Source organism: Hyperoodon ampullatus (assembly GCF_949752795.1).
Source record: "Hyperoodon ampullatus genome assembly, chromosome: 2".
Classification (NCBI taxonomy): domain Eukaryota; kingdom Metazoa; phylum Chordata; class Mammalia; order Artiodactyla; family Ziphiidae; genus Hyperoodon; species Hyperoodon ampullatus.
In genome coordinates, this window is record NC_136915.1 from 172,729,801 (window position 1) to 172,754,120 (window position 24,320).

Genomic DNA, 24,320 nt, shown 5'->3' on the forward strand with positions numbered 1-24,320 from the left:
AAGTACAATAAACGCGAAGGCGGGTTAAGCCCTTACATGAAAAGGCCATGTCTATTAGAATACTAAAAGATCTGCTACCATCTCCATTAAGGCAAACCACATCTAAATGATGGTGATAGGAATGTGTCTGAATTTTCTCAACTGTAAATGACCCTGAAGGGAAGTACAAAACCAGACAATTTACGTATATGTAGAATCATACCATCTCTGCATCATGCAATACTGGCTCCTCGCATCAGGAAGATTAAATAGAATATTTATACATATTCTTTATACACTTCTTTTTCTCCCTCTATGAATAAACATGTGCTTGTCCGTGTCCAGGTTTCCAAGGCCACACATGGTTATGAGCTACATTTTCTGCACAAGAGTCCAGTTTGGATTTGTTTCTTGCTTAGGATATGACTGGGGTCTTCTCAATTTTTCCGGATGTCCGCGTACACCACAGACTCTGACTTGTTAATCTTGTCGCTGTGATGTCCGCCAGAGTGGTCTAGCTGCGCATATATGACTGGGCCCTGGAGAAGAGAAGCAGAATTAGAGGTTTGGAAAAACTGGTGGCCCCATTAGGTGCAGGGACAGAAGCAATGATTAAAGGGAATATTGTTAGGGTCCCGGAGCGAAGAGTTCCCTCTCTTGAATGTCTTCAGGTACATATGTTCCTTCTTAGGAACAGTATGTCCAGGACTGACTTTATTTTTTTCCTGGGATTGACTTTAAAACAAGATTGGGTACACTTGGTAATTGTTCAAGCTGGTACATAGAGATTTATTACATTATTCTGTCTACTTTTGTATCACCTGTTTTAAAATTTCTATAATAATATAATATTCCTTCTCAGGAGTTACCCTTATCTTAATACCTGTCACAGAATTCCTCAACTCTCGTAATTGGGAGTCTCAAGGACAAAGATGGGCACTTCTGTCAACCCGAGACCCACTGAAATCATGACTTTCAGAATGATACAAGAAACCAACATATTCAGTGCTACTCGGAAATACAATTCGAACTGGTCACTTTATACAAACAGGTACTTAAAAAAACTTCAAATATTCTTCCACGTACCTACTTACACTATAATTCTGTTAGTCTAATCTTATCATAGCCAATAAAAATATTGCTTCTTTGCTATCTAAGATCAGGTAACCATTTTTCCTGTTTTAAAATTTATAATAACCCCCAAAGCCACAATCTGCAGAGCTATACGGAAAAGCCCTAAATGGACTAAAGTAGAAGAGGTCCTCTTCTCACCCTCAGCAGTAAGGAAGAGAGCTGTCAGGGTCCCACCCGGGACAGCGAAGCAAAGTTGCCTGGGGCAGAGCGAGTCCTCTGGCTCTTGGGGAAGGAGGGAAGGCCGAAGGTTCAAATATCAGACGGGTGGCTGTGCTTCACAACCCTTCAAGTCCCTTCCAACCCAGAGAGTCTAACATTGTAAACAGCAACAACAAAATAGGCCCGTTTTAGGGGTAAAGAAAAGTTAATATAACCCAAAGTCGACTTCTCTCCCAATCCAGGGACTCTCTCTTTGAACAGTCTACTACTGTGCTTAAGCTTTCAACTTTGAAATCATAAGCTCAGTAGCCAAAAGTATGTGGTTTAAAATAAACATCCTTGAAACTGTTCTGTATGAATCTGTAATGGTGGATACATGACATATGCATTTGGTGAAACCCATAGAAATGTACAACACAAAGAGTGAACCTTAACAGAAACCACGGACTTTAGTTAATAATAATGTTTTCTATATTAATTCATCAACTGTAACAAATGTACCACAACAATGCAAGTTGTTAATAATCAGGGAAACTTTGGAGAGGAAGGAGTACATAGGACCTCTCTTTACTTTCTGTTAGATTTTTCTATAAACCTAACACTGCTCTAAGAAATAAAGTCTACTAATAAAAAGAAGAAAAAAATGGAAAAAAATAAAACAAACATCCTCACTCCCATCTAGGGGTCCCACAACCTGCATCCTTTAGTGTGTAATGTGGGATCCTGTGGAGTTCAGGCCCCCCAACTTCTACAGAAGGCATATTTTAAAACCCCCAAGCATTAGTTTCTTTATCTCTAAAATGGCACTAACAATAGTATTATATGTCTTAAGATGGTTGTGAGAATTAAATGAGATGATATCTACAAATATTAATCATTATTCTCATGAACAAATTGTTATACAAATATACTTGAAAATATACCCAGGTTACCAGTCAAGTAAATCAAGCAGTCAAAGTCAGTGTGTTTGTCTTTAGTCAGTGTGTGATACTCTCATGCCTGTCATGGGTAACACAACAGATCACGCTGTTAATACTGCATCAAACTGAAACCCTCTATATTCATCTCAAAAAGCTGCAAGTTAAATGTGATTCTACAAAATAAAAAGTTAAAGTTAACTATTTTGACTGTTTTCTACTTCCAGGAAAACAATGAAAAAAGTGTTTTCTAGTAAGTTAATGGATCCTTGGTAATAGCCATTTCCAACAGAACAGATCCTAAAATTAAATTATGTAACTTCCTAGGCAATAAGACCTCATCCATTAGGAGGCTTAGGGTGTATTCATGGGGGAAGGAGTTTACACCATGTGATAGATGGTTACAAATTCCCTAACGTTGCGTCTACACCCTTACAATATAATGCTGCAGCTCCTCCCACCAAGAGCCAGAACCTGCTTCTTAACCCCTTGAATCTTGGCTGGTCTTATCACTTGCTTTGACCCACAGAATGTGGCAGAAGTAACATGTGTAAGTTCCATACCTAGACCTCAACAGGCCTTGCAGCTTCCACTGTCTCCTTGATCTTGGAACCCACAGAGCCACCACCACCATGTGAAGAAGCCCAAGCTACTGCTGGCTGATGGGAGACACACAGCCCAGTTGTCCTGTGTCTCTCTGGCCCGCCAACTGCCTGCCAATTGTCAGCCTATAAGTGAGACCCCTGCCGGCTGTCCAGCCAACTGCAGATGCACGAACGAGCCAGCAGAGGTCAGCTGAACTGCCCTAGACCAGAAGACCAGAAAACCCGCCCAACCAACCCACAGAAGCTGGAGCCAAAATAACTGGTGGTTGTTCTAAGCCACTATCTTTTAAGGTGGTTTGTTACATAGCAACAGATAACTGATAAACTGTGCGAGTGGAAAAGAAAGAGCACAGAGAAAGCAACAAAGAAAAATAACAGAATAATCTCTGAATTGGTCAGTAAATGTTAAAACACCAGTAAGGTCTTTCATGTGAGACAGCCTTGTCCTTCATGGCAAGAGAACGCAACAATTTGCTGAAAGTAACTGGGAAAACACTGAGGGGTAAAAGGAACTCCTTCCTACTGATGGATTTAGTTTCTTCAAATTGCTTCCCACTATCTAATGTCCTCACTCCCTTTCCCCCTTAGAGTGTAACGCGGCCCTCAGGTCAGGGGCTTTGTTAAATGCCTAGAACAGTCTTTGGCAGACTGTAGGTGCTGGATGAAGGGGTGGATCTAGAGGAATTCTCACCAGAATCGGAGCTCAGGAATCTGCTGATGCATCTAGCTCAACCTAACACAGCTCTCTGAAGTCAGCTCCCGAGGTTGACTTGGCAGCTGTAGGTACCCTGGGTCTCTGTGGGACGTGCCTCAGGACTTTGACACTTTGAGGGCCAAGAAGACCACTGAGGACTTCAGGAGGGGCCAGTGAACCAAGATCAACTTGGAAATGTACCTGCCATTACTAAGATATTCACTTTGGGGTGTTCGAGAGTTAAAACAGTATCAACAATAACAGCTACGTTAACTGAGCTGGGGTTTTTTTTTTTTTTTTTTTTTGGCTGCGTTGAGTCTGTTGCTGTGTGTTCTCTAGTTGCGGAGAGCGGGGGTTACTCTTCATTGCAGTGCGTGGGCTTCTCGTTGCTGTGGCTTCTCTTGTTGCTGAGCACGGGCTCTAGGCGCATGGACTTCAGTAGTTGTGGCTCACAGGCTCTAGAGCACAGGCTCAGTAGTTGTGGTGCACGGGCTTAGCTGCTCCGCGGCATGTGGGATCTTCCCAGACCAGGGCTCGAACCCGTGTCCCCAGCATTGGCAGGCGGATTCTTAACCACTGTGCCACCAGGTAAGTCTCTTAACGGAGCTGTTTTTACTGTACATCTTGATACTCACCTTTCCCTCATCCTCCATTTTTTTCTTTTTTTGGCGTTGCCACAAAGAATTACCATAACCAAGTGAAAAATTGCTCTGTACAGATATATTTTCCCCAACTACTTATTATACAAATAGTCTTTACTATTGAAAATGTTTCAAGAGACTTAATTGCTTGACCTAGGTCTATTCTTTTAGTTTCAGTTAGAGATGAAATTACCCGTGAACTCTACTTGCATGAAATTTATTCCAATATGAAAACATACTGGGGAAGGTGTGGGAAGAGGGTCCAGGAAAAGAGGGTTATGGAAGAGCAAGGAGACCTATCTCTGAACAGATGTTAATGTCTCGGAAGCTATTATGTCCTGAAGTACACTTTCCATGGTCTCTGTAGCCCTTTAGAATCTGAATCTGGTCCTTCAGGCATTAGGGGACTCACACCTGACAAGCTAGCACAAGTATCACTAAGAGAGAACATCTGTTTTTACCACATGCTCACTGACTGTTCACAAAACACATTTTCAGTATTTATTTCACATCACCAAATATAGATGTGAAACAGATGTGTCTTGTGACATTCTTTGAGGTAAATGAAACTGATGATCAAAACGACGTTGAAAAGAACTGGACAGGCAGGGTAGGACAAATACATGCCTTAGAGCCACACACAGATCGGGGTCTAATACCAGCTCTGCCACTAACTACTGACCTCGAGCAAGTGACTCAACCTAACTAAGCCTCAGTTTCTTCACGTGTAAAATAGGGACAGTAAAAGGACCTACCTCATAGGGCTGTTGTGAGGACTAAATGAGCTAATGCACATGTGCTTCTGGAGACATTACACATCTACAGACTATAGCTGACAAATACATAACTGTTCCACTCACTGTCCTCCATAAATACCTGCCCCCCCCTTCTTTTTTTTTTTTGCGGTACGAGGGCCTCTCACTGCTGTGGCCTCTCCCATTGTGGGGCACAGGCTCTGGACGCACAGGCCCAGCGGCCATGGCTCACGGACCCAGCCGCTCCGCGGCACGTGGGATCCTCCCGGACCGGGGCACGAACCCATGTCCCCTGCATCGGCAGGCGGACTCTCAACCACTGCACCACCAGGGACCGCCCCCCCCCTTTTTTCTGACTGTACCACACGGCATGCAAGATCTTAGTTCCCCAACCAGGGATCAAACCCATACCCCCTGCACTGGAGGCATGGAGTCCTAACCACTGGACCACCAGGGAATTCCCACTCGCCTTTTGTATACAAAGCATTAACCATTTCCAGAAAAGGATCTAGAAAACCAACTGTTCGTAAGATATATTCACAAAAATTATTTGAAACCAATGTCATTCAAAGCTAAGCATTACAAAGAAAGACTTGTACTTATCTTTTCCCTAATGCCAGAATACTCCAGACTCTAGGTAGCGCCTACCTAACACCCTTCCCAACTCAACTTCCCTCTCTGTTTGCGGGAAGAGCCCTAATTTGGTTCTGGTGTGCACCTTTCCTCTGCTCAGGTAAACGACCCCACTCTCCCCTGCCCCCAGGGGTGAAGCCGATCTGTCCCCCTGCAGATGACTGGAAGGGGCATCAGCATGTGACCCACTCTGCCAAGAGGACTAGGAAAAGTTTGCTGGGGAGCCCCAGGTAACGATTTTCCTCCATAATAAAAACCACCTGAGGGCTTCCTTGGTGGCGCAGTGGTTGAGAGTCCGCCTGCCGATGCAGGGGACACGGGTTCGTGCCCCAGTCCGGAAGGATCCCACATGCCGTGGAGTGGCTGGGCTCGTGAGCTATGGCCACTGAGCCTGTGCGTCCGGAGCCTGTGCTCCACAACGGGAGAGGCCACAGCAGTGAGAGGCCTGCGTACCGCAAAAAAAAAAAAAAAAAAAAAGGATCCTGATAAGAACAACTTCCATAAAAACTGGTGCTCTGACACAGAGCTGTTTCTGACACACATACTGAAGACGGCGTGTGACGGCAAGTAAGAGCACACACCAGCATCACCTAAGGCCCTGTAGTGCTTAGGAATTTTGTGGAGTATCTGAAGCAAATGTTTTAACCCCAGGATAGCAGCCCCTGTTCCAAGTTGACCACTGAATGCAAATCTAAATAAAACAAAGATTGGAAGATAAGTCTCCAAGGGAGTCACACAGTCCACTTCCAAGCCTTGTGTGGACCGACAAAGGCTTTATAAGTTCCAGAAACAGGTAAGGCGGAAAATGTCTTTAACAAGTTGTGTAACTGTAAAATAAAAGGTACAGTATGACTTGATGAAAAATAACCAAGTAAGACAAAGGGTGCTCCAGGTACATGTCACTGAACAGAAACCGTGATTTGCAACATGTTAGAGAAGAGGCCTTCAGGGGCCTGCACTGAGCACAAAGGAAATAACCTAGGAATCAACCATGAGGCATGCTGCGGCTTTCCACTCAAAGCTGACCTGGTGTCATACTGCAAATGCTGAAAAATGATAATATAGATTGACACAGTGCTTGAACTGCTTCTCACTAACCTCCAGAAAATGCCACAGAGTCAGGCCTGGGCAGAACCCTGGGGGTTTACTCACAGGAGAGCTGAGCCCACCTCTGACTCAGGGACAGCAGTCACAGCAGGGTGGGGTCTTGGTGCTGAAAACAGGGCGGGCAAATCCACTTACTGAACAGGGAACCCTCCTCTCTCCTTCCTCGGCTCCATTCCCAAGCATGAAATCAGAGGATTTCTTCCTGGAGAAATTGACTAACCCAAGAGAAAAGACCTTAGCAACTGATACTTAGGGGTCCCCCAGTGAAAGCCAGCCAGCACTTTATACAAACAGTGGAGCCTACTACCCAGTAAGCTCTGTCTCTGCACAAAGAGCTGGTGATCAGATCTGAGTGCCTTCAATACAAACAGATAACCAAGGATCGTTGGGCATTTGAGGAAAGCTTTTAACGTGAAAGACAAAAATTACAAAAGAAGGGCTTCCCTGGCGGCGCAGTGGTTGAGAGTCCGCCTGCCGATGCAGGGGACACGGGTTCGTGCCCCGGTCCGGGAAGATCCCACATGCCACGGAGCGGCTGGGCCCATGAGCCATGGCCGCTGAGCCTGCGCGTCCGGAGCCTGTGCCCCACAATGGGAGAGGCCACAGCAGTGAGAGGCCCTCGTACAGCAAAAAAAAAAAAAGAAGGGGGGGGCAGGTATTTATGGAGGACAGTGAGTGGAACAGTTATGTATTTGTCAGCTATAGTCTGTAGATGTGTAATGTCTCCAGAAGCACATGTGCATTAGCTCATTTAGTCCTCACAACAGCCCTATGAGGTAGGTCCTTACCGCAAAAAAAAAAAAAATTACAAAAGAAAAAAGGGAATTCAAAAGCAACAGCAAAATCCAGTAACAGAAGAAAACATTTTTTAAAAATCATAAAACAGAAGAAAAAATGATATGCTCAGACAGATAAGACAATGCATCCATGAAAAGTACGGGTTATCAGAACCAGAGAATAAGCAATAGCTCTTGAAAATTAATAAAGAGAGAGCAGAAATTAAATATTTAATAAAAGTTGGAAGATAAAGTTACAGAAATTTTCTAGAAGAAACTGCAAAACAGAAAAAATTACGAAAATGAAAGGACTGCTCTAGATGATCTAATTGCTAACAGGAATTTCCAAAAGAGAGGATAGAAAATGGAAGGAGGACGTTTTCCAAAGAATAATGGAAGACAATAGCCTAAGACTGAAGGGCACAGTTTTCAGACTGAAAGAGCCCACTGAGCAGCCAGTACAGTGAACACAAAAGGCCCACAATTTTAGAAAATTTCAGAGCATGAGGGATAAAAAAGATTCTAAGAGAAGGGGAATAAAACTGGTCCCACCCGAAGGAGGAGGACTCAGAACTGTATCAACTTCTTAGCATTGGAAGCTACAAAAATCAGCAATGCCTCAAAATGCTGAAGGAAAATGATTTCCAACCTGGAATCCTACCCAACCAGATTATCAGTCAAGCTTGAGGGAGGAGAATAAAAACAATTTTAGACCTGCTAAAAACAAATGTCTTACCTTACAGTTTTGGAGGTCAAAAGTCTGAAATGTGATTCACTGGGCTAAAGCAAGGTATCAGCAGGGCTGCATTCCTTCTAGGGGCTCTAGGGAGAATCTGCTTCCTTGCTTTTTCCAGCTTATGGAAGCTGCCTGCATTCCTTGGCTTGTGACCCCTTCCTTCATCTTCAAAGCCAGTAGAATAGCATCTTCAAATCTCTGGCTCTCACCCTCCTGCCTTCCTCTTATAAGAACCCTTATGATTACATTCGGCCCACATGGATAATCCAGGAAAATCTCAAGATCTGTAATCACAGCTGCAAAGTCCCTTTTGACAGGTAAGGTAACATATCCCATGGGTTCCAGGGATTAGGATGTGGACATCTTTTGGAGGTCATTATTCTGCCTACCATACGAAGCCTCAAAATTTCCATCTGCTGTGCATCCTTTCTCAGGAAGATAAGGAGGCCTCCCCAAACTCTGATGTCCGCCGCCTCAATTCAGTGAGACAGGTGAGCTGTTTCCGTTTTCCTCTCAGCACTGCAGCCTGGAAAATGCCTTGAAGAGTAAGCTGGGACGATCACAGGGCTCCCCTTATTTGTTTCCCTTCTCTTAGGAATCATGGTGCTGCACAACCTATTTTCCAATGTCCAAAGTCCATTGTTTCTTTTTTTTTTTTTTCCTCCCAGTTTGTTTTCAACAGGAGAACAACGCCCATGGCACTTCAAGGACAGAAGAAAAAGTTTCCAAGGCTTCTTTAGGTATTATGCCTACCTGTAACTCTAACGCCTTTATCCACAACCCTATTCCCATTCACAATCCAAATTAGTGAACTGAGGTATACTACATAATCCGAGAGAGAGACGGTGGGAGAGACAAACAGAATGAGAGAGATGGACAGACAGATTAGGAACAAGTCAGGAGCCTGATGTTGTGAAAGACAATGCCTAGAAATCTAGGTTCTCGCCCCAATTCTGTTGCTCACTGGGTCTGTGCTTTTAGTAATTTAACATCGCAATGCCTCAGTTTCCTCACCACGTAGGACAACTGTGAACTAAGACTGTGGAATACTTCTTCCACAAAACACTGTTATCCTTTACTTCCTCTTCAATCCACCCGCCCCACTACACCCTCAATCCCGCCTCCTCAGGGCAAAGTTATAACTGGCCACATTCCTTCTAATGCTTTCTACCCCAGAAGACCAGAATTGGTACTAAGCTCTGGAATTTCTGCCATTTATAGTTACACCAGCATGGCCAAAACACAATATTAACCTCAATGCCAGATTCCATGCTAAATTCCAAATGAAAGTTATTTCTTCTCTGTACTTTCTACAAGAAGTAGAAACTAAAGCCTTTCCTTGTTCATCGAGCCTACTAATTATTCAGATAAATGTTTACTTCAATTTCTCCTAAAGAATTCATACAAAGTAACTTTTCTGTTTTATTACCAACACCAAAATCAACTTTTTCCTGTGAATTCCATGGCTTATAGAACACCTCGGTATAGAATATAGTTCACTAGCTTTATTTCTTTGAGCAACGAAGGAGGAAGTATTTACATCTGACAAAGTCATTTCCTAATTTTGCTTGGGGCAATTTGTTAGTGGTGGTTTGGTGGAAACCTTTACTCAAGTCAGATTCTTCTCCACATACCTTCTTGTGTTCCTCCTAAACCAGCCCTTACGTTCCCCTCTGTTTCTCTTGCTCTCTCTCTTTCTGTCCGTTTCTCACAGCTCAATATTCTTTCCCACACCCCACAATGTGACACAGCACCGAACTGCAGAGCATGGCATGGTGGGCAGAACTGCCATCTGCCATTACCTGGTGAGATCCAGAAGGCAGGCTCTTTACTAGACCCTCTGTGTCGGAGGGGGACTTCCGTGGAGCCTGCTTAACCGGTGACACATTCTCTGATGTACTGCAGCTGATGAGTTGGCAATTTGGAGAATGTAAAAAAAAAAAAAAAAAAAAAAAAAATTAAAATAAATGGAAACAAAAAATATAGAAATGCAAGTGATGACAAAATGAAGTAGCAGATGTATAAAAACAAAACTCAACAAAACAATGAGTATCAAAACAATCACATATCTTGAAACTATTTTTTATCCCTGACGCTAATTCTTCCAAGTCAGTGAAGCTACTCCAGGGGAGGTACAGAATCCAATGTGGTGCGATCTCTTTGCCCCAGTTTACAACAATGATATCTGCTGGATGGGATTCTGGCTACAATGTATATTTATCCTTTTGCTTCTTCGGCTTTTTCCCCTACCATAAATCCTCCTCTGGGATACAGGTTTAAAGGAGCAAGCAAGCTATACCTTCTTGATAGCAATTCGCTTTTGTGATCATCAAAGGCAAACCTCTTCTGAATGTGCTTCCAAAATGACAGACCCAGATCCAGGTTCGTAGTCTGGCTTATCTCATTCCTTCCATTCCCTAGGTCCTCATAGTTTGTTTCCCCACCAATTCCGCAACCAAACCAAAGAAAATACAGGAAGTCATGGATGATAAGAAACTGTGGAATGCCCCATCACAGGGGCTGAACTTTTTCAGGGGCGTCGGGGTCTTCAACAGCAAGCCCTATCTCATAAATAAACCAGGGAAAGTGAATGCCAGGAGGTAACTCATTTGGGATTCCCTAATGGGATGTGTCTTCAGCAGAGCTTCAATCCCTTATGATGTACTTTTTAAAAATCTTAGGAGTGTGGAGAGAATCACATTTAAAGTGTCATTACTAAGACCAAAGCATACAAAGCATTCTGCAAACTGTGCCTTCTCTGAACTGGGAGGCTATATGCCACAAACCAAAATGGTTTGAGTATTGTAACGCAGAAGAGTCTAACTCAGTAATAATACAATTCAAGTATTAAAAAACTAAAACACACACACACACACACACACACACACAAAGGCATTTTACATGAAGAACATATATGTTCAGATGACCATAAAACCTGACAACTCAATTTCTTTGGGATGGTACACTCAACATGTTTCTAACACAGACACATGACATATTTGTGGACAAACCATGATAGCTGTTGGGTTAGCTCAGAGCTGGCTAGTTAGTTGTCAACAAGGGAGATGGGCTGAATACATACACATGAATATTAACAGCAACGGCCAATGTGATTAGTTACCATGTGTCTAGTGGGAGTGGAAGAGGAGACCCAGCCCTGTTATAGTCCCAATGTGTCGTCTATGTCAGCTTTTCTTAAGAAGTGGAAGATAGGCAGGATCTGATCCCGGCACACCAAGGTAGAAAAGGCAGGGGAGGGGGGAAAAAAAAACCAAAGTAAGAAGAATAGCAGCATTCACGATGCCATGCCGAATTCTAAGGCACACGTTTCTGTGCCTTTATTAACCCAAAAAGCGTGAACTACAGAGACTGGCGTGTCACCACCCTGGATTAGTTTCATGTTGAAAACCAATGCTTCGGTTACATTTCATCATAAACCACTCACCATGCAAGGGGGCAGGTACAGTCAGCAGAATAGAAACATTCCAAGCAAATGATATCCGAATTTGAACACTTAAACTCCTTAAAACACAGCACTCCTAAAAAGTAGGCGGCAGAGCCCAAAGCGAGAGGTCCCCACCATCCACCAGCCAGGGAGTCCAGGGCATGCAACCCTCAACCACAGTCCCTTCCGTGCACTGGGGACGCAGCTCGTGCTACATCAACTGAAACCCAGCCTCACTCTCAGTCTTACCACACGAGTTCTACCAAGCTTATACAGGCTAGCTTTCCAGCTGGAGCGGCAAAAAGAGAGGGTCCTTCAATTAGACACACACCCTATGCTCAAACGTGTTCTCTTTGAGAAGCTGCAAACAAAACCAAAGTCTACTTTTCTTTATTGCTGGTATATGTTGATGTTCAACTCTTATTAACTCAGCTTGGACGAGTCCAGCCATGCATTCGAGAATGGTCAAAGCGATAAACCTCCTTACCAAACTACAAACAGGAAAAGCCCTGCATCATCACATCAGGTAGGGGTCAGTTATCAGCATACTCCTCTTATTATTATTATTATATTTACCTAACTGAAAAGAAGAACCTTATGAGATTATTATCTAGAGATCAAATTAAACTCATATTAGGTAAGTGATATCTGTGGCTTAATAATGCTAATTGCAGAGTGGATGATACTGAAACACAGAGCACAGACTACTGAGCAGTCCATGTCACCAAACCTAAGAAAGAAACTGAAACAGGGATTAGTGTCATAGTCCACGTTTAACAGCAGGCCACTGATTTCTGCTTGCCTGTGTCAGAACATCTTCTAAGAAGATGGCTCGATTCCGACATGAAAGCTAACAGTAGCTGATTCTTCACAATTCTCTTCCCATAAAACATACAGAAGTTTTCATGAACTCTGATTCCTTCCCTCCACCCTTCCCCCCAAAAGCAGAGCCTCTTACCCGGTGTAATCCCGTTTAGAGTTCTTCCTTCTATAGAGGACAGCCAGAATCATGGTGATGAGCAGAGTGAGACCTAGGACCACAGCAGTAACTATACCCACCACCACCCAAACTGGAAACGCGGGCAAAATCTCTAGAGAGAAAGAACAAAATAGGTTTAAGGTACATTGCGACAGAAAGAAGAAATGGAGTTGTATTAAGTTAATAAACAAGTGTCTTCCTTTAGCAATTACCATACCCTATTTTATTATCCAAATTATGAGATCCTAGTACCTAACTGATGACACAGGAACATTAGCTGATAAAGAATGAGCTTTAGAACTAAAAACATTTCTATATACATAATCCCTCTCAATGCTCTAAAATCAAAGAATAGCTGGGGATGTGAATTTACCTCAATCTATTCTCCAACAAAGCAGACTTTGTCTCGAAATGAGAGAGCAGAACCTGCATTTCCTGCTTATTCTCCAAAAAAGGTGAAGAAATAGCTATACTGTTTCTGCCAACGTTAAAGCTTTCTCCTGGAGGATATTAAAACAATATTAATCTCCTTCTTTCCCAATACTCACCCCGTCCAACTATAATGAATCTGGTCTTACTTCTAATTAACAGTGAAAAATTCATACTCCTTTAATCTGATCAGTATGCTCCAGACAGCAGGTTTATAAATGGAGAAATCAGCTACTCCAGTTGGAACGAGTTCCCTGACCTCCAGGCATGTTCGGTAGAGCCACAGGTCGATGGAAACAGGGAGCATAACTGTACGGCAGAAACACCCCTTTCAAACACACCCTGAAATGTAACTCTTGTTCTCTAACTAAGCATGAGATAAAGGGGACTTCATCATTACTGCAAAAATACTCAAGGAAGTACCTTTCTCTACAACATAAAGCCTAATGTGTCCTGGCTGGACAACAATGTCAGGAGGATTTTTGACATCACAGATGTAAGTGCCATTGTGTATAAACTGCATATTTTCTATGTTGATTGATGCATCTTTCTTGTCGAGGTCTCCAGCCCAGCTGATTCTGTCCTTAAATGGTGGATAATTCCCGGCATACACTTGCCCTTGGGAGTAGTGGAAAAACTGCAATTAGAAAAAAAGAACACATGAGCTATTCTTAAAGGTAGAAGTTCTAAACTCTATTATAGGCATGCTGTGAAGGGTTCTTTTAAAAAAAGGCTTCATCTGAGGAGCTCCAATCAAGATGGCGGAGTAGAAGGATGTAAAAAAAAGACTTCATCCAGAAAGAAATGCCACATCATATTACAAATCTCAAGCTATAGAACCTAAGCCAGACAGGGATTTAGAAATCATGGAGTTCAACCCTGTTTCAGTTGGAGAAATAAATGTGTACATTCTCTCTAAACCTCTCAATAGCCCAGTGGTGTAGCAATTACCACCCATATTTTTATAATAAGGAAATGGAGACTCAAAGAAACCAGCTGCCCAATGTCACAATGACAGTAGGTAATGGATCCAGAGTCAAAGTCAGGACCACCGGACTCTTCAAAGCCAATGCTCTGATGGACACCACAATTGAGCCCAGTGAATCCAAAGGTTTCAGCCTTAACTCACAAAGCTTACCATTAAGATACGCAAAGTCATCAAGAAAAAGAAGCCTAAGTATCACAGATCAGTTAATCTGATGGGTTACCCAGTCTTACTTACTGGTTTCCTACAGAAAAGTCATGGATATGTGAAAGGAACACAGCCCAGACAACCCAAAATGTTCTCGTCCGCCTTTGCAGGTTCAGCCTTTAGCCCCTTTCTCTTTCCACTCTCACCCTCTCCTCAGACCTGCTTTCAGCAAAGGAACTCATTTCTCAAAGTAACTTTGTCAAACCCAGACCCCTGGAAGTAAGGTCAGGCCTGGTGGGTGGGGATCTATCCTGATACGTGGCTTCAATCCAAGCAGCTCTGCTAGAGGCTGGATGTCTTTGTTCGTATTCATAGATGGGGCGATAGTGGGGTTGGAGAGGGTGGTGGAAGTGAACATTAGTCAACCACTGAGCTGCACTGGCAATCCAAACACAACATTTTCAGAACCTTTTGTGGAAGCTGAAAACCCCTATGCAATCTCATCCATTCCTATGATTTAATGGCCACCTACATTTTGTTAACTCGCAAACCTCTCTCACGCACAGTGCTTCCTGGAGCTCTAGACCCCTAATCCAACTGCCTACTCACTCAGCTGCCTCCACCCGCCAAGTCTGCCACCTTCTCCTATCAACTCCATTTTCTGTGTATCTCATCTTGACTGATGGCTACATGCCAGTCTCCCAAACCATAAATTTTGTAGTTATCGTTAATTCCTCTGTCTTCCTTCCCATCCAATTAATTTCCCAATCCTGGGACTTCCCTGGTGGTCCAGTGGTGAAGAATCCACCTTCCAGTGCAGGGGATGCGGGTCCCATCCCTGGTCGGGGAACTAGCATCTCGCATGCCGCGGGGCAACTAAGCCCGCGCTCCACAACTACTGAGCTCATGTGCCTCAACGAGAGCCCGCGTGCCGCAGACTACAGAGCCCACACGCCCTGGAGCCTGCGCACCACAACTAGAGAAGAGAAAACCCGCAGGCCACAACTAGAGAGACGCCCGTGCACCACAACGAAAGATCCTGCATACCTCAACGAAGATCCTGCGTGCCGCAGCTAAGACATGACGCAGCCAAACATAAATTAAATAAATAAATAAATAATCAATAAATCTTTAAAGAAAAAACAAATCCCCGATCCTGTCAATTCCATCTCCTGAGTTTCTCTGTTCTATTTAATCCCCACTGATAATACCTGATTTTTATGTCCTCAGCATCTTGGGCTCTGATCTCTTAACTGGTCTCAAGCTCCTCTAATCCATCCTCCACAATGCCTACATGATTATTGGGAAAAAAAAAATTAAAAACCAGTTATCAAATATATACCCTGTGTTTAATATAACTAATGCTTGTTAGGAACTATGAAGGCTTTGAGATTTCACCCTCCCTGCATGTCTGCTGCAGGTTCACAGATGCCGGCAGAAGATACGAGACTCCTGGGAAGTCTTTGTTCTCATGAAGAAGACTTGGAGACAAAGGACCCTATTACTTACAAACAGCCAGCAGCATGTTTTTATCTGTGGCCCCTGCCCCCCCAAGGCCCACAGGGACGGCATGGAGAGGCTTGGGTGGATGCTGTGCGTGCAGAGGCTCGGTATCACGGCTGAGGAACCCCAAGCTTAGGAAACCCACATCTTTTACAATGGCCCCAAAGGGAGACAGATTACTGTCTTGGACAGTAAGCAAACCTGTCCTCTGCTCCAGAGGGAGACCCCGTCTCTGCCTTCCAAAGCCAGTCACTGAACAAGAAAGGCAGCCAGGGCCTCCGCTTGTAAGATGGGCAGAAATGTGAAATACCATGAAAAATAACACTCTGACACTCATAACCACGCTGCAAGGTGAGATTCACCTTGCCAGCTATTTGGCAAGTGAGGAAAGAGGCTCAGAAAACCTTAGTGACTTACTCAAGGTCACAGGTCTCGGAGACAGAATTCAAAGCTTAAGCTATTTCCATTATTTAATGCCTCTCATGTCTGATCCTATCTCGCCTGCCCCAAACCCTTCACCTCTCTTCTTTACCAGGAAATAAACCATAAACTCTTAGCTCAGCAAACAAGTCCTTCTGTCATCTGGTCTCTGCTTTCCTTCCTACCTCATCTACAAATATCCTCTGAAGCATTTCTGAAACAGCAACACAGACCTACACTACACTCTTTCCCACCTTTGGGTCTCCGCAAACCTCTCCCTCATCAGACTGGGTGCCCGCTGAAGGCAGGGAACAAGCTGTATTTCTCTCTGTGCTCCTTGACACTTTGCACACCACAGGAACCGTATATGTTTGCTGAACCGCACTGATTAATAGCGCTTTGGTCAAACCAAAGAGAGAAATGAAACAGTAAAAAAACACACACAAAAAGGGACTAGATCTCCTTATCAACCAACATTTATTAAGTAAAAGCCACAGTGTTAAAACCATGAGGGACGCCAAAGGTGTAAGATAGATCTCTACCCTCAGAATGCTTGCATTCAAGATAAAGAAGAGAAAAACTGCCATAGCAAGGGACGTTCTCTCACAGGAGTGGCCCAGATAACATGGGCAGGGAGTTTTTTGGTTTTTTTGTTTTTTTTTCCCCCCGCCGGTACGCGGGCCTCTCACTGCTGTGGCCTCTCCCGTTGCGGAGCACAGTCTCCGGACACGCAGGCTCAGCGGCCATGGCTCACGGGCCTAACCGCAGAGCAGCATGTGGGATCTTCCCGGACCGGGGCACGAACTGGCGTCCCCTGCATCGGCAGGCAGACTCTCAACCACTGCACCACCAGGGAAGCCCAGGCAGGGAGTTTTTAAGAAGAGCTAAAAAGGTCAAAAGAGGTCTTATGGAGGGATCACAGTGTGAAGATGGGATACAACTTAAATGGCAAGAGTTCAGAAGTGGAAAAACAAAGCATAAAGCACTTTTTACTAGACTGAAGGAGATCACATGAGAGAAGAGAAGTGGGGCTAGAACGGACAAGTACTGTTTGCAATGGGAAGCTATGAGGATTCTGACTAGGGCAGTGGTGAGGTGAAAGAACTGTTTTAAGACAAGGCACCTGGTAGACTATAGGACTGGCTTGAAAGATGGATAATTTGAAGTGGAGGAATAACCAAGGGGGTTGCTGCACAAGTCTCGGCACACAGTTTTTATCACTTAATGGAGAGCGGAGAAGCAGGAAGGCTGACAAAAAGCAAGATGCCAGAAACAAAGTAGGAAGAGCCAGCAAACGTTCTTATTTCTCAGGGTGGGTGTGAGGAATAGAAAGGAAGAGGTAGTGGATGGGGAAGGAAGGACAACCCACCCCCCACCAAAACTCAAGATTTAAAAAAAAATCAGGTCCCTAGAAGAACATAAATACCCAAAAAGAACTAGCACAGAAGGGAAACAGAGGGGAGAAAAGATGAGCTCTGTTTTAGACATGTGGACCCTAATATTCCATGGACCAGAAAAGCCTTATCTGGTATGTTGGGCTTGTACTTCTCCTGAAAATCTATAAAAATGAAGAGCATCCTGCTCATTAACTATGCCCTGACATTTGGGAGTTAAAGGATCCTGTATCAGTAACTGAACATTCTGGAGTTAACTATAATCAGATTGGTGTGTAAGTATAAATTGATTAGCTAAAAACATTAATCAGAAATGCAGCATGTTTGGACTTCGCTGGTGGTGCAGTGGTTGAGAGTCCACCTGCCAGTGCAGGGGACACAGGTTCGAGCCCCGGTCTGGGAAGATCCCACATGCCGCGGAGCAACTAAGCCCATGCGCCACAACTACTGGGCCTGTGCCCTAGAGCCGGTGAACCACAACTACTGAGCCCATGTGCCACAACTACTGAAGCCCACGTGCCTAGAGCCCATGCTCCACAACAAGAGAAGCCACCGCAATGAGAAACCCGCGCACCGTAACGAAGAGTAGCCCCCGCTCGCCGCAACTAGAGAAAGCCCGTGCGCAGCAACAAAGACCCAACACAGCCAAAAATAAATAAATAAATAATAAATAAGCAAATAAATAAATAAATTTATTAAAGAAAAGAAATACAGCATGTTCTTAATATTAAGGCTTGGGGTATGTAAATCTGCTTTGACCCACATGACAAGAATGTTTTGAGCATAAGTAAAACTGCTCTTTGAAGGAAAGAGCATCTGGGTGTCTTCCTGATGATCCTTTACTTTCTGTAGATAAAACAATGTCCCTCACTTCTAGTCTGGCAAAAGATGTCAGTGGGAAATCTTCACAAATTTAAATAATTCTTTGGACTCTCCTGGGTAAATCTGTGTGTTTAATTTTGCATCTATAGGATACATGTTCCACGTTGATGCCATATTTACGGGAAGCAAAAGAATGCCTCTGACTCTGCTTCCCCATGATGTTTGTATGGGTTCCTGCTCTCACTCTGGGACTGTTTTACCCAGAACCATACCCAATTGGACCCAGTGAGGAAGTCATATAAATTTGTAATCTCTGACTTTACCTCACTTCTCCTTCCTATTCAGACACAACACCCAAGGGGCCTTCCTTTTTATAAACCCTGAGGGACACAGGTCCACTCAAACATTTGGAAATCAGGCATACATTCCAACCCAGTATACAGATAGATAGATAGGTAGACAGAGGTATCAATATCAGTATCAATATAGATAAGAAGCTGCATTTAAGAGATGCTGAACTTATTTTTTTGGAGAGTCTGAAGCAAGAGAAGGGCCTTGAAGTCTCTGATAACAAACTCACTCATTTTGCAAGTGCGCAGTCAGAAGGATGGATCATTCATCACATTAGAGCAGTAAAGAACCCCGTGAGGTATGACCCGCGGAGAGCAGACAAGCATTCCTACCGACACAGTGGTGTCAGTCCCCTCTGGCTGGAAGCTCCAGGAGACTGAGGTCAACGTGCCGGTCGTGTTAGTAGACTTGAACTTGCATGTCAGCTTCCCTTGTGTCCCATTTGCCACGAAGATTTCTTTTGGAGTATACACCTCCAGGGCCGATACACCAGCAGTCACTGGAGAGAAAGGAACAGGAAAGCTTAAGAGTAGGATTTAGCATGAATACCACTGTGCATATTTATCAGAGGACAAAGAAAAGATACAAGAACGTTACAAGATGTATAGAGTAATCCATCACCACTGTGTACTATACATTTCTGGCAGAATATTATATAGCCAGGTACTTCCTACAAGCTAAACTGCTGAGAGTCTGGGATTTTTGTTTTCTAATAAGAAGACATTTTTACTGGTTCAGTTATACCTAATATTTATGTTTTCTTTTGAATTAATAGACTATTTTTCAGAGCAGTTTGGGGTTTGCAGAAAGTAGGGAGTTCCCATATATTCCCTCTCGCTTCCCCCAAGCCCCAGTTTCCCCTATTATTAACATCTTACATTAGTGTAGCACTAACGTTGAGAATATTCTATATTTGGAATCATTCAGTAAATGTAGCCTTTTCAGATTGGCTTCTCTCACTTAGGAATATTAATTTAAGCTTCCTCCATGTCATTTTGTGGCATGAAAGCCCATTTCATTTTATTGCTGAATAATGGCCTTTGTACGGATGTACTACAGTTTATCCATTCATCTACTGAAGGACATCTCATCATGCTTCTCTGATGGTCTGTTTTTAATGATGTGGAGGCCATATTTTTACTTCTTTAAATAGTTCTCATATTCACCTGCTACATTTCAATTTATATCAAGTTGATCTTTTCTCATCTTCCATATATAAAGCAATTAAAACTATTTTAGGTAAGATATCACTTTATTTTAAAGCCATGTTTATTATTTAACTAACCCTTTTCCTATAAGGTATTTAAGGAAAAAAAAAAAAAGCATAACATATCTTGCTTTCATTAGTGAAACCTTACCTACCTCTGGATTTCAGTGTGCTAGATACATGTGTACTCAAGAAATAACTGACCACACTGGGTCACATATTCATTTACTCACTGAGTTTTTTCAGTTAGCCTAAGCCCAGGACGTAGTAATTAAAATGTCTATCACTTGGCATATAAAAATAGCTCTTTTTTCGAGATCTATAATCAGAGGCAACTGCAGGAATTATTAAGGATTCCTGCTAGAATAAAATAATCTTTACGCAAAAAGAGACCCTTTCATGGACTAAAGAAGGTTAGAAAGAAACTTATTTGGCCTAAAAGTGGAAACAATTAGAGCTAATATAGAAGAGATTAAAAACACCCACTTTCAAAATAAGGTTTTTTTAAAGAAATAGTCAGGAGAGAATCCCTATCCGCAGTGTTCCAATTATTCTTAGAATGTAACAGACAAGCAGAATAAGGGAGGGTATTGTCACCCAGGACTGGCGGTCATATTCAGAATATTTTCTTCCTGAGGTCTTAACCATGACTCCAGGCTAAGGAGAACAAGAGTACTCCCCCATTCCTCCCAACCATCTTCCAAATGTTTATCCTCACGACACAATGGGCACTTTTGGCCATTCTTCTAAATAAACTGATAGCCACACTGCATCAAGCAGATTTTTTTCTGCTAAAGAGGGTGGATTATTATTATAGGGAACAATGGATTATTATTAGTGGTCCAAACCTCAAAACAAGCCCTTCTTTTAAACAAGAAGCAAACAAAAGACAGTTCCTTGCTATTGTGGGTAGGCAGAAAAGCAGCCCCAGGGCACTTGAGTTCAAAATGAAGGACAAAGCATAAAACTGGACAATCTGACCAGTTTATTCCAGGAAGCAGCACTGGTTTGTAACCCTTATTTACTCTGTGTGATTTTGACTAGTTTTCTCCGCTGGGATGAGCACTGCATGGAAAGCCACAGTCTTTAAAGTCAACAAATAAAGTTTCTCAGGGATTTTCTCAAACCAGATCCCTGCCACAAGGCCTGGCTGCAAGAACTGTTACCCTGAGATGTTATTTAATGATGCAACTAGGCCAAGTGCCCAAGTTTACAGACATGGAATTTTGACCAAAAAGACCAACCAAACGCTTAAATGGGCTTTTAGACAATCTATTTAAGACAGACAATTTAATTATGCCAAAGCTGGTTAATAAACAAGTGGCTTTTAAAAACAACAACATACCATCACTCTTTGGCTAATTTGGACATGCAGCTCTTAGAGCCAGGAAAATGAATTCCAACTCCAGCCAATCAGCCAGCTGCAGAAAAATAACTCCATACATAGCTAGTTAACTTCCTCTTATCCCTGGCTTTTTCTCCCACTCTTGTCATAATTCTTGGAGCTTGCATTAGTCATAGGAAGAACCTTCCAAAACCCTGATCTCTTTGTTTATCTTATCTTCTCCAATGATCTTAGCCTCAGGCCTATCCCAGCTGCTAATTCCCATAATCATACCCTAGCCCAGGGCTTCTCAACCGTGGCACTCTTGACAATCCGCCAGATTAGTCTTTGCTGTGGGGCTTGCCTGTGTGTTATAGGATGTTTAGCAGCATCCCTGACCTCTACTAGGTGTCCGTAGCAGCTTTTCTCATTCCAGCTGTGACAACCAAAAGTGTCCTTAGACAATTGCAAATGTCCCCTCCTCAGGGGCAAATTGCTCCTGGTGGAGAACCGCTGCCCGAGACCCTGTCATTAATACCTGTTCCCCCTCCACAATCTTAATTTTCAGGCTCTCTACCCTCTGATTGACCACTTCTGACTTTCCAGAACATTTCCTCCAATACCCTGATTTTATCAATCCTTCAGCCACATTAGAACCCAGAATCCCTCAGTCCTCCAATCCTTTTACTGTCTCATCCCCAGCATGTCTCCACTTGTCCCGCTCGGATTTAGATCCACGGTGCAGCACGAGACTCCTCCCCTGGCTGCACCGTCCGCTCCCCTGCCTCTCTCTCCCGTCAGCGCATTCGCCCGGCCAGACCTCAACTCTGGTTAAGTCCACTTCTCTATCCATTCTGCATCTCTACCAGGGTGGCTGACCATAGCTGGAGAAAAGCACACAATCCCACTGACTAGTTTCATCTTAAATTCATAACCGCTAACTTCAAAGAGGACTCTTTTTTTTTTTTTTTTGCGGTACGCGGGCCTCTCACTGTTGCGGTCTCTCCCCGCTGCGGAGCACAGGCTCCGGACGCGCAGGCTCAGCGGCCATGGCTCACGGGCCCAGCCGCTCCGTGGCATGTGGGATCTTCCCGAACTGGGGCACGAACCCGTGTCCCCTGCATCGGCAGGCGGACTCTTAACCACTGCGCCACCAGGGAAGCCCCAAAGAGGGCTCTTAACGGTGCCCAGCAATCCTCCCACATTTCCCGACTCCACCTAGGCCCCACTCTCCTAAATGACTATTTTACACTTTCCTCTCTAACCTCAACTGTGGACCTCCCCCTGCTTCTCTCGCTCAGCTGATGACTGTGCTTCCTGTTTCCCTAAGAAAACAGAAGCAATCACAAGAGAACTTCTCTGTGTCCCCAACCACATCTTACCCTCACCTTCTGCATCTGTACCCTGTCTTCCTATGTGGGAAGTGTCTGCACTACCCTCCACTGTGCACTGGATCTCATCTGCTCTCATGCACCCAGGGACACTGATCCAGCAAGTCTCCCTTTTTCTCCTGAATATTTCATTCTCTACTGAGTTACTGCCATCAGCCATAGAATGATATACATTTATATCCCAACTTTAGGGGGAAGAAATCTTGACCCTGCATTGCCCCACAGCTAAGATCCCTTTGCCCTCCTCTAACTTGTACATCTTGAAAGAATTGTCTGCAGTCACTGTGCACAGTCTCCCTCCTCCCACTATCTCCTGAAGAAACCCAGTTCAGGCTTTCATCCCCAGTACTCCACTAAAACTGTTCTTGTTAAGGAATCCAACGACCTCCATGTGGCTAAACCAACAGTTAATTCTCAAATCTCATCTTATTGATCTGCCTGCATTTGATACAATTGACCACTCCCTCCTTTTTCTCCAGTTTGGCCTCTGAAACATCACCCCCTTTTGATTCTCTCCTCATCTCATTACCTGCTCCTTTTCTAGTCCCCCTGACCTCTACATGCTGGACAGTCCCAGATCATCCCTCTGACCTCTTATCCAGTCATTCTCTTGGTGACCTCATCTATATATCTATCTATTTTGGCTGTACCATGCGGCACGAAGGATCTTAGTTCCCCAACCAGGGATGGAACCTGCACCCCCTGCAGTGAGAAACCAGAGTCCTAACCACTGGACCGCCAGGGAAGTTGGTAACCTCATCTAGTTCAGGGCTTTAAATACCTCCTAAATGCCAATGACCCCTGTACACACACACACGTGTGCATACGTATTCAAACGTTTATCCAGCAATGTCACTTGGATCTAACTGGCATCTTAAATTTAACAATGTCAAGACTGAACTCCTGATTCCCACCTCCAAACCTGCCCTTCCATGGGCTTCTCCATTTCAGTAAAGGACAACTCCAGACTTCCAGTGGCTGAGGTCAAAGCTCTGGACAACTCTCTTTCTCACAACTTACCTCTAAGCCGTCACAAAACATGTGTCTCTGCAAAAAACATATACAGAAGTTGATCTCTCCATGCTCTTTCAGTGCTACCATCTTGGTTCAGGCCATCATCATCTTTCACTCAGGTGATTTCCGTGACTTCCTAAGCTGGTTCTCTCTTCCACCTCATCCACTTAACTGCAGCCAATCCACGGAGAGGCCAGAGAGATCTTGGTAAAATGCAAGTCAGATCTTATCACTCCTCTGCTCAAAACCCTCCAAGTTCCCTACATCAGCCAGGATCAGGTCTGGGTCCTCACGGTGACCCACAGAGCCTGACGTAAGCTAGCCCCTGGCCACCTCTCAGACTTCATCTCCTACGCTTCCTCCCTAAACATGCTGAGCAGCCACCCTGTCACCCTGTTGCTCCTCTGCCTGTGATGAGAGCCCCCAGGACAGAGAGTGCTATGGACAAGGAGACAGGACGTCATGATGACATGAGAGCTGAGAGAAGGGCATTCAACCAAGAGAACTGCTGGGAGTCAGGTGCTTTGCACAGCTGATCTCAGGGAGAAGTTTCAGCAGAGACCTGTGCTTAAAACTGCATGCGGTTACCACGCACATCGTAGAAGCCCTAAGTGCTTACAGCAGTTTCTGATCAACTGCGATGAGCATGAACGCCAGCAAAGTTTCTCCTATGTGGGGACAGAGAAGGAAAGCATAGACCTCCCCCTCAGACTACATGCCATGCAGCCCAAGCCAGGGATGAATTCACTGGTTTCTTAAACAATTGGGAATGG

The 24,320-nt window shown here is 44.0% G+C and overlaps 1 protein-coding gene across 2 annotated transcripts in view; it reads right to left on the reverse strand.

The window, feature by feature from the left end:
* Positions 1-292: 292 nt before the first annotated feature.
* The window catches only part of MPZL1 (myelin protein zero like 1), a gene marked incomplete at its 5' end in the record, with an annotated part of 59,452 nt that continues 35,424 nt past the window's right edge, over positions 293-24,320 (reverse strand). Inside the window, 5 exons of one of the 2 annotated variants that reach the window (XM_079697525.1) lie at positions 293-518; positions 9,939-10,041; positions 12,540-12,672; positions 13,413-13,626; positions 18,944-19,110. In XM_079697525.1, coding sequence (XP_079553651.1) covers positions 417-518; positions 9,939-10,041; positions 12,540-12,672; positions 13,413-13,626; positions 18,944-19,110 — 719 coding nt within the window. In that variant the 3' untranslated portion in view covers positions 293-416. The remainder of the gene's footprint in view (positions 519-9,938; positions 10,042-12,539; positions 12,673-13,412; positions 13,627-18,943; positions 19,111-24,320) is intronic. The other variant, XM_079697526.1, reaches the window with a different exon arrangement.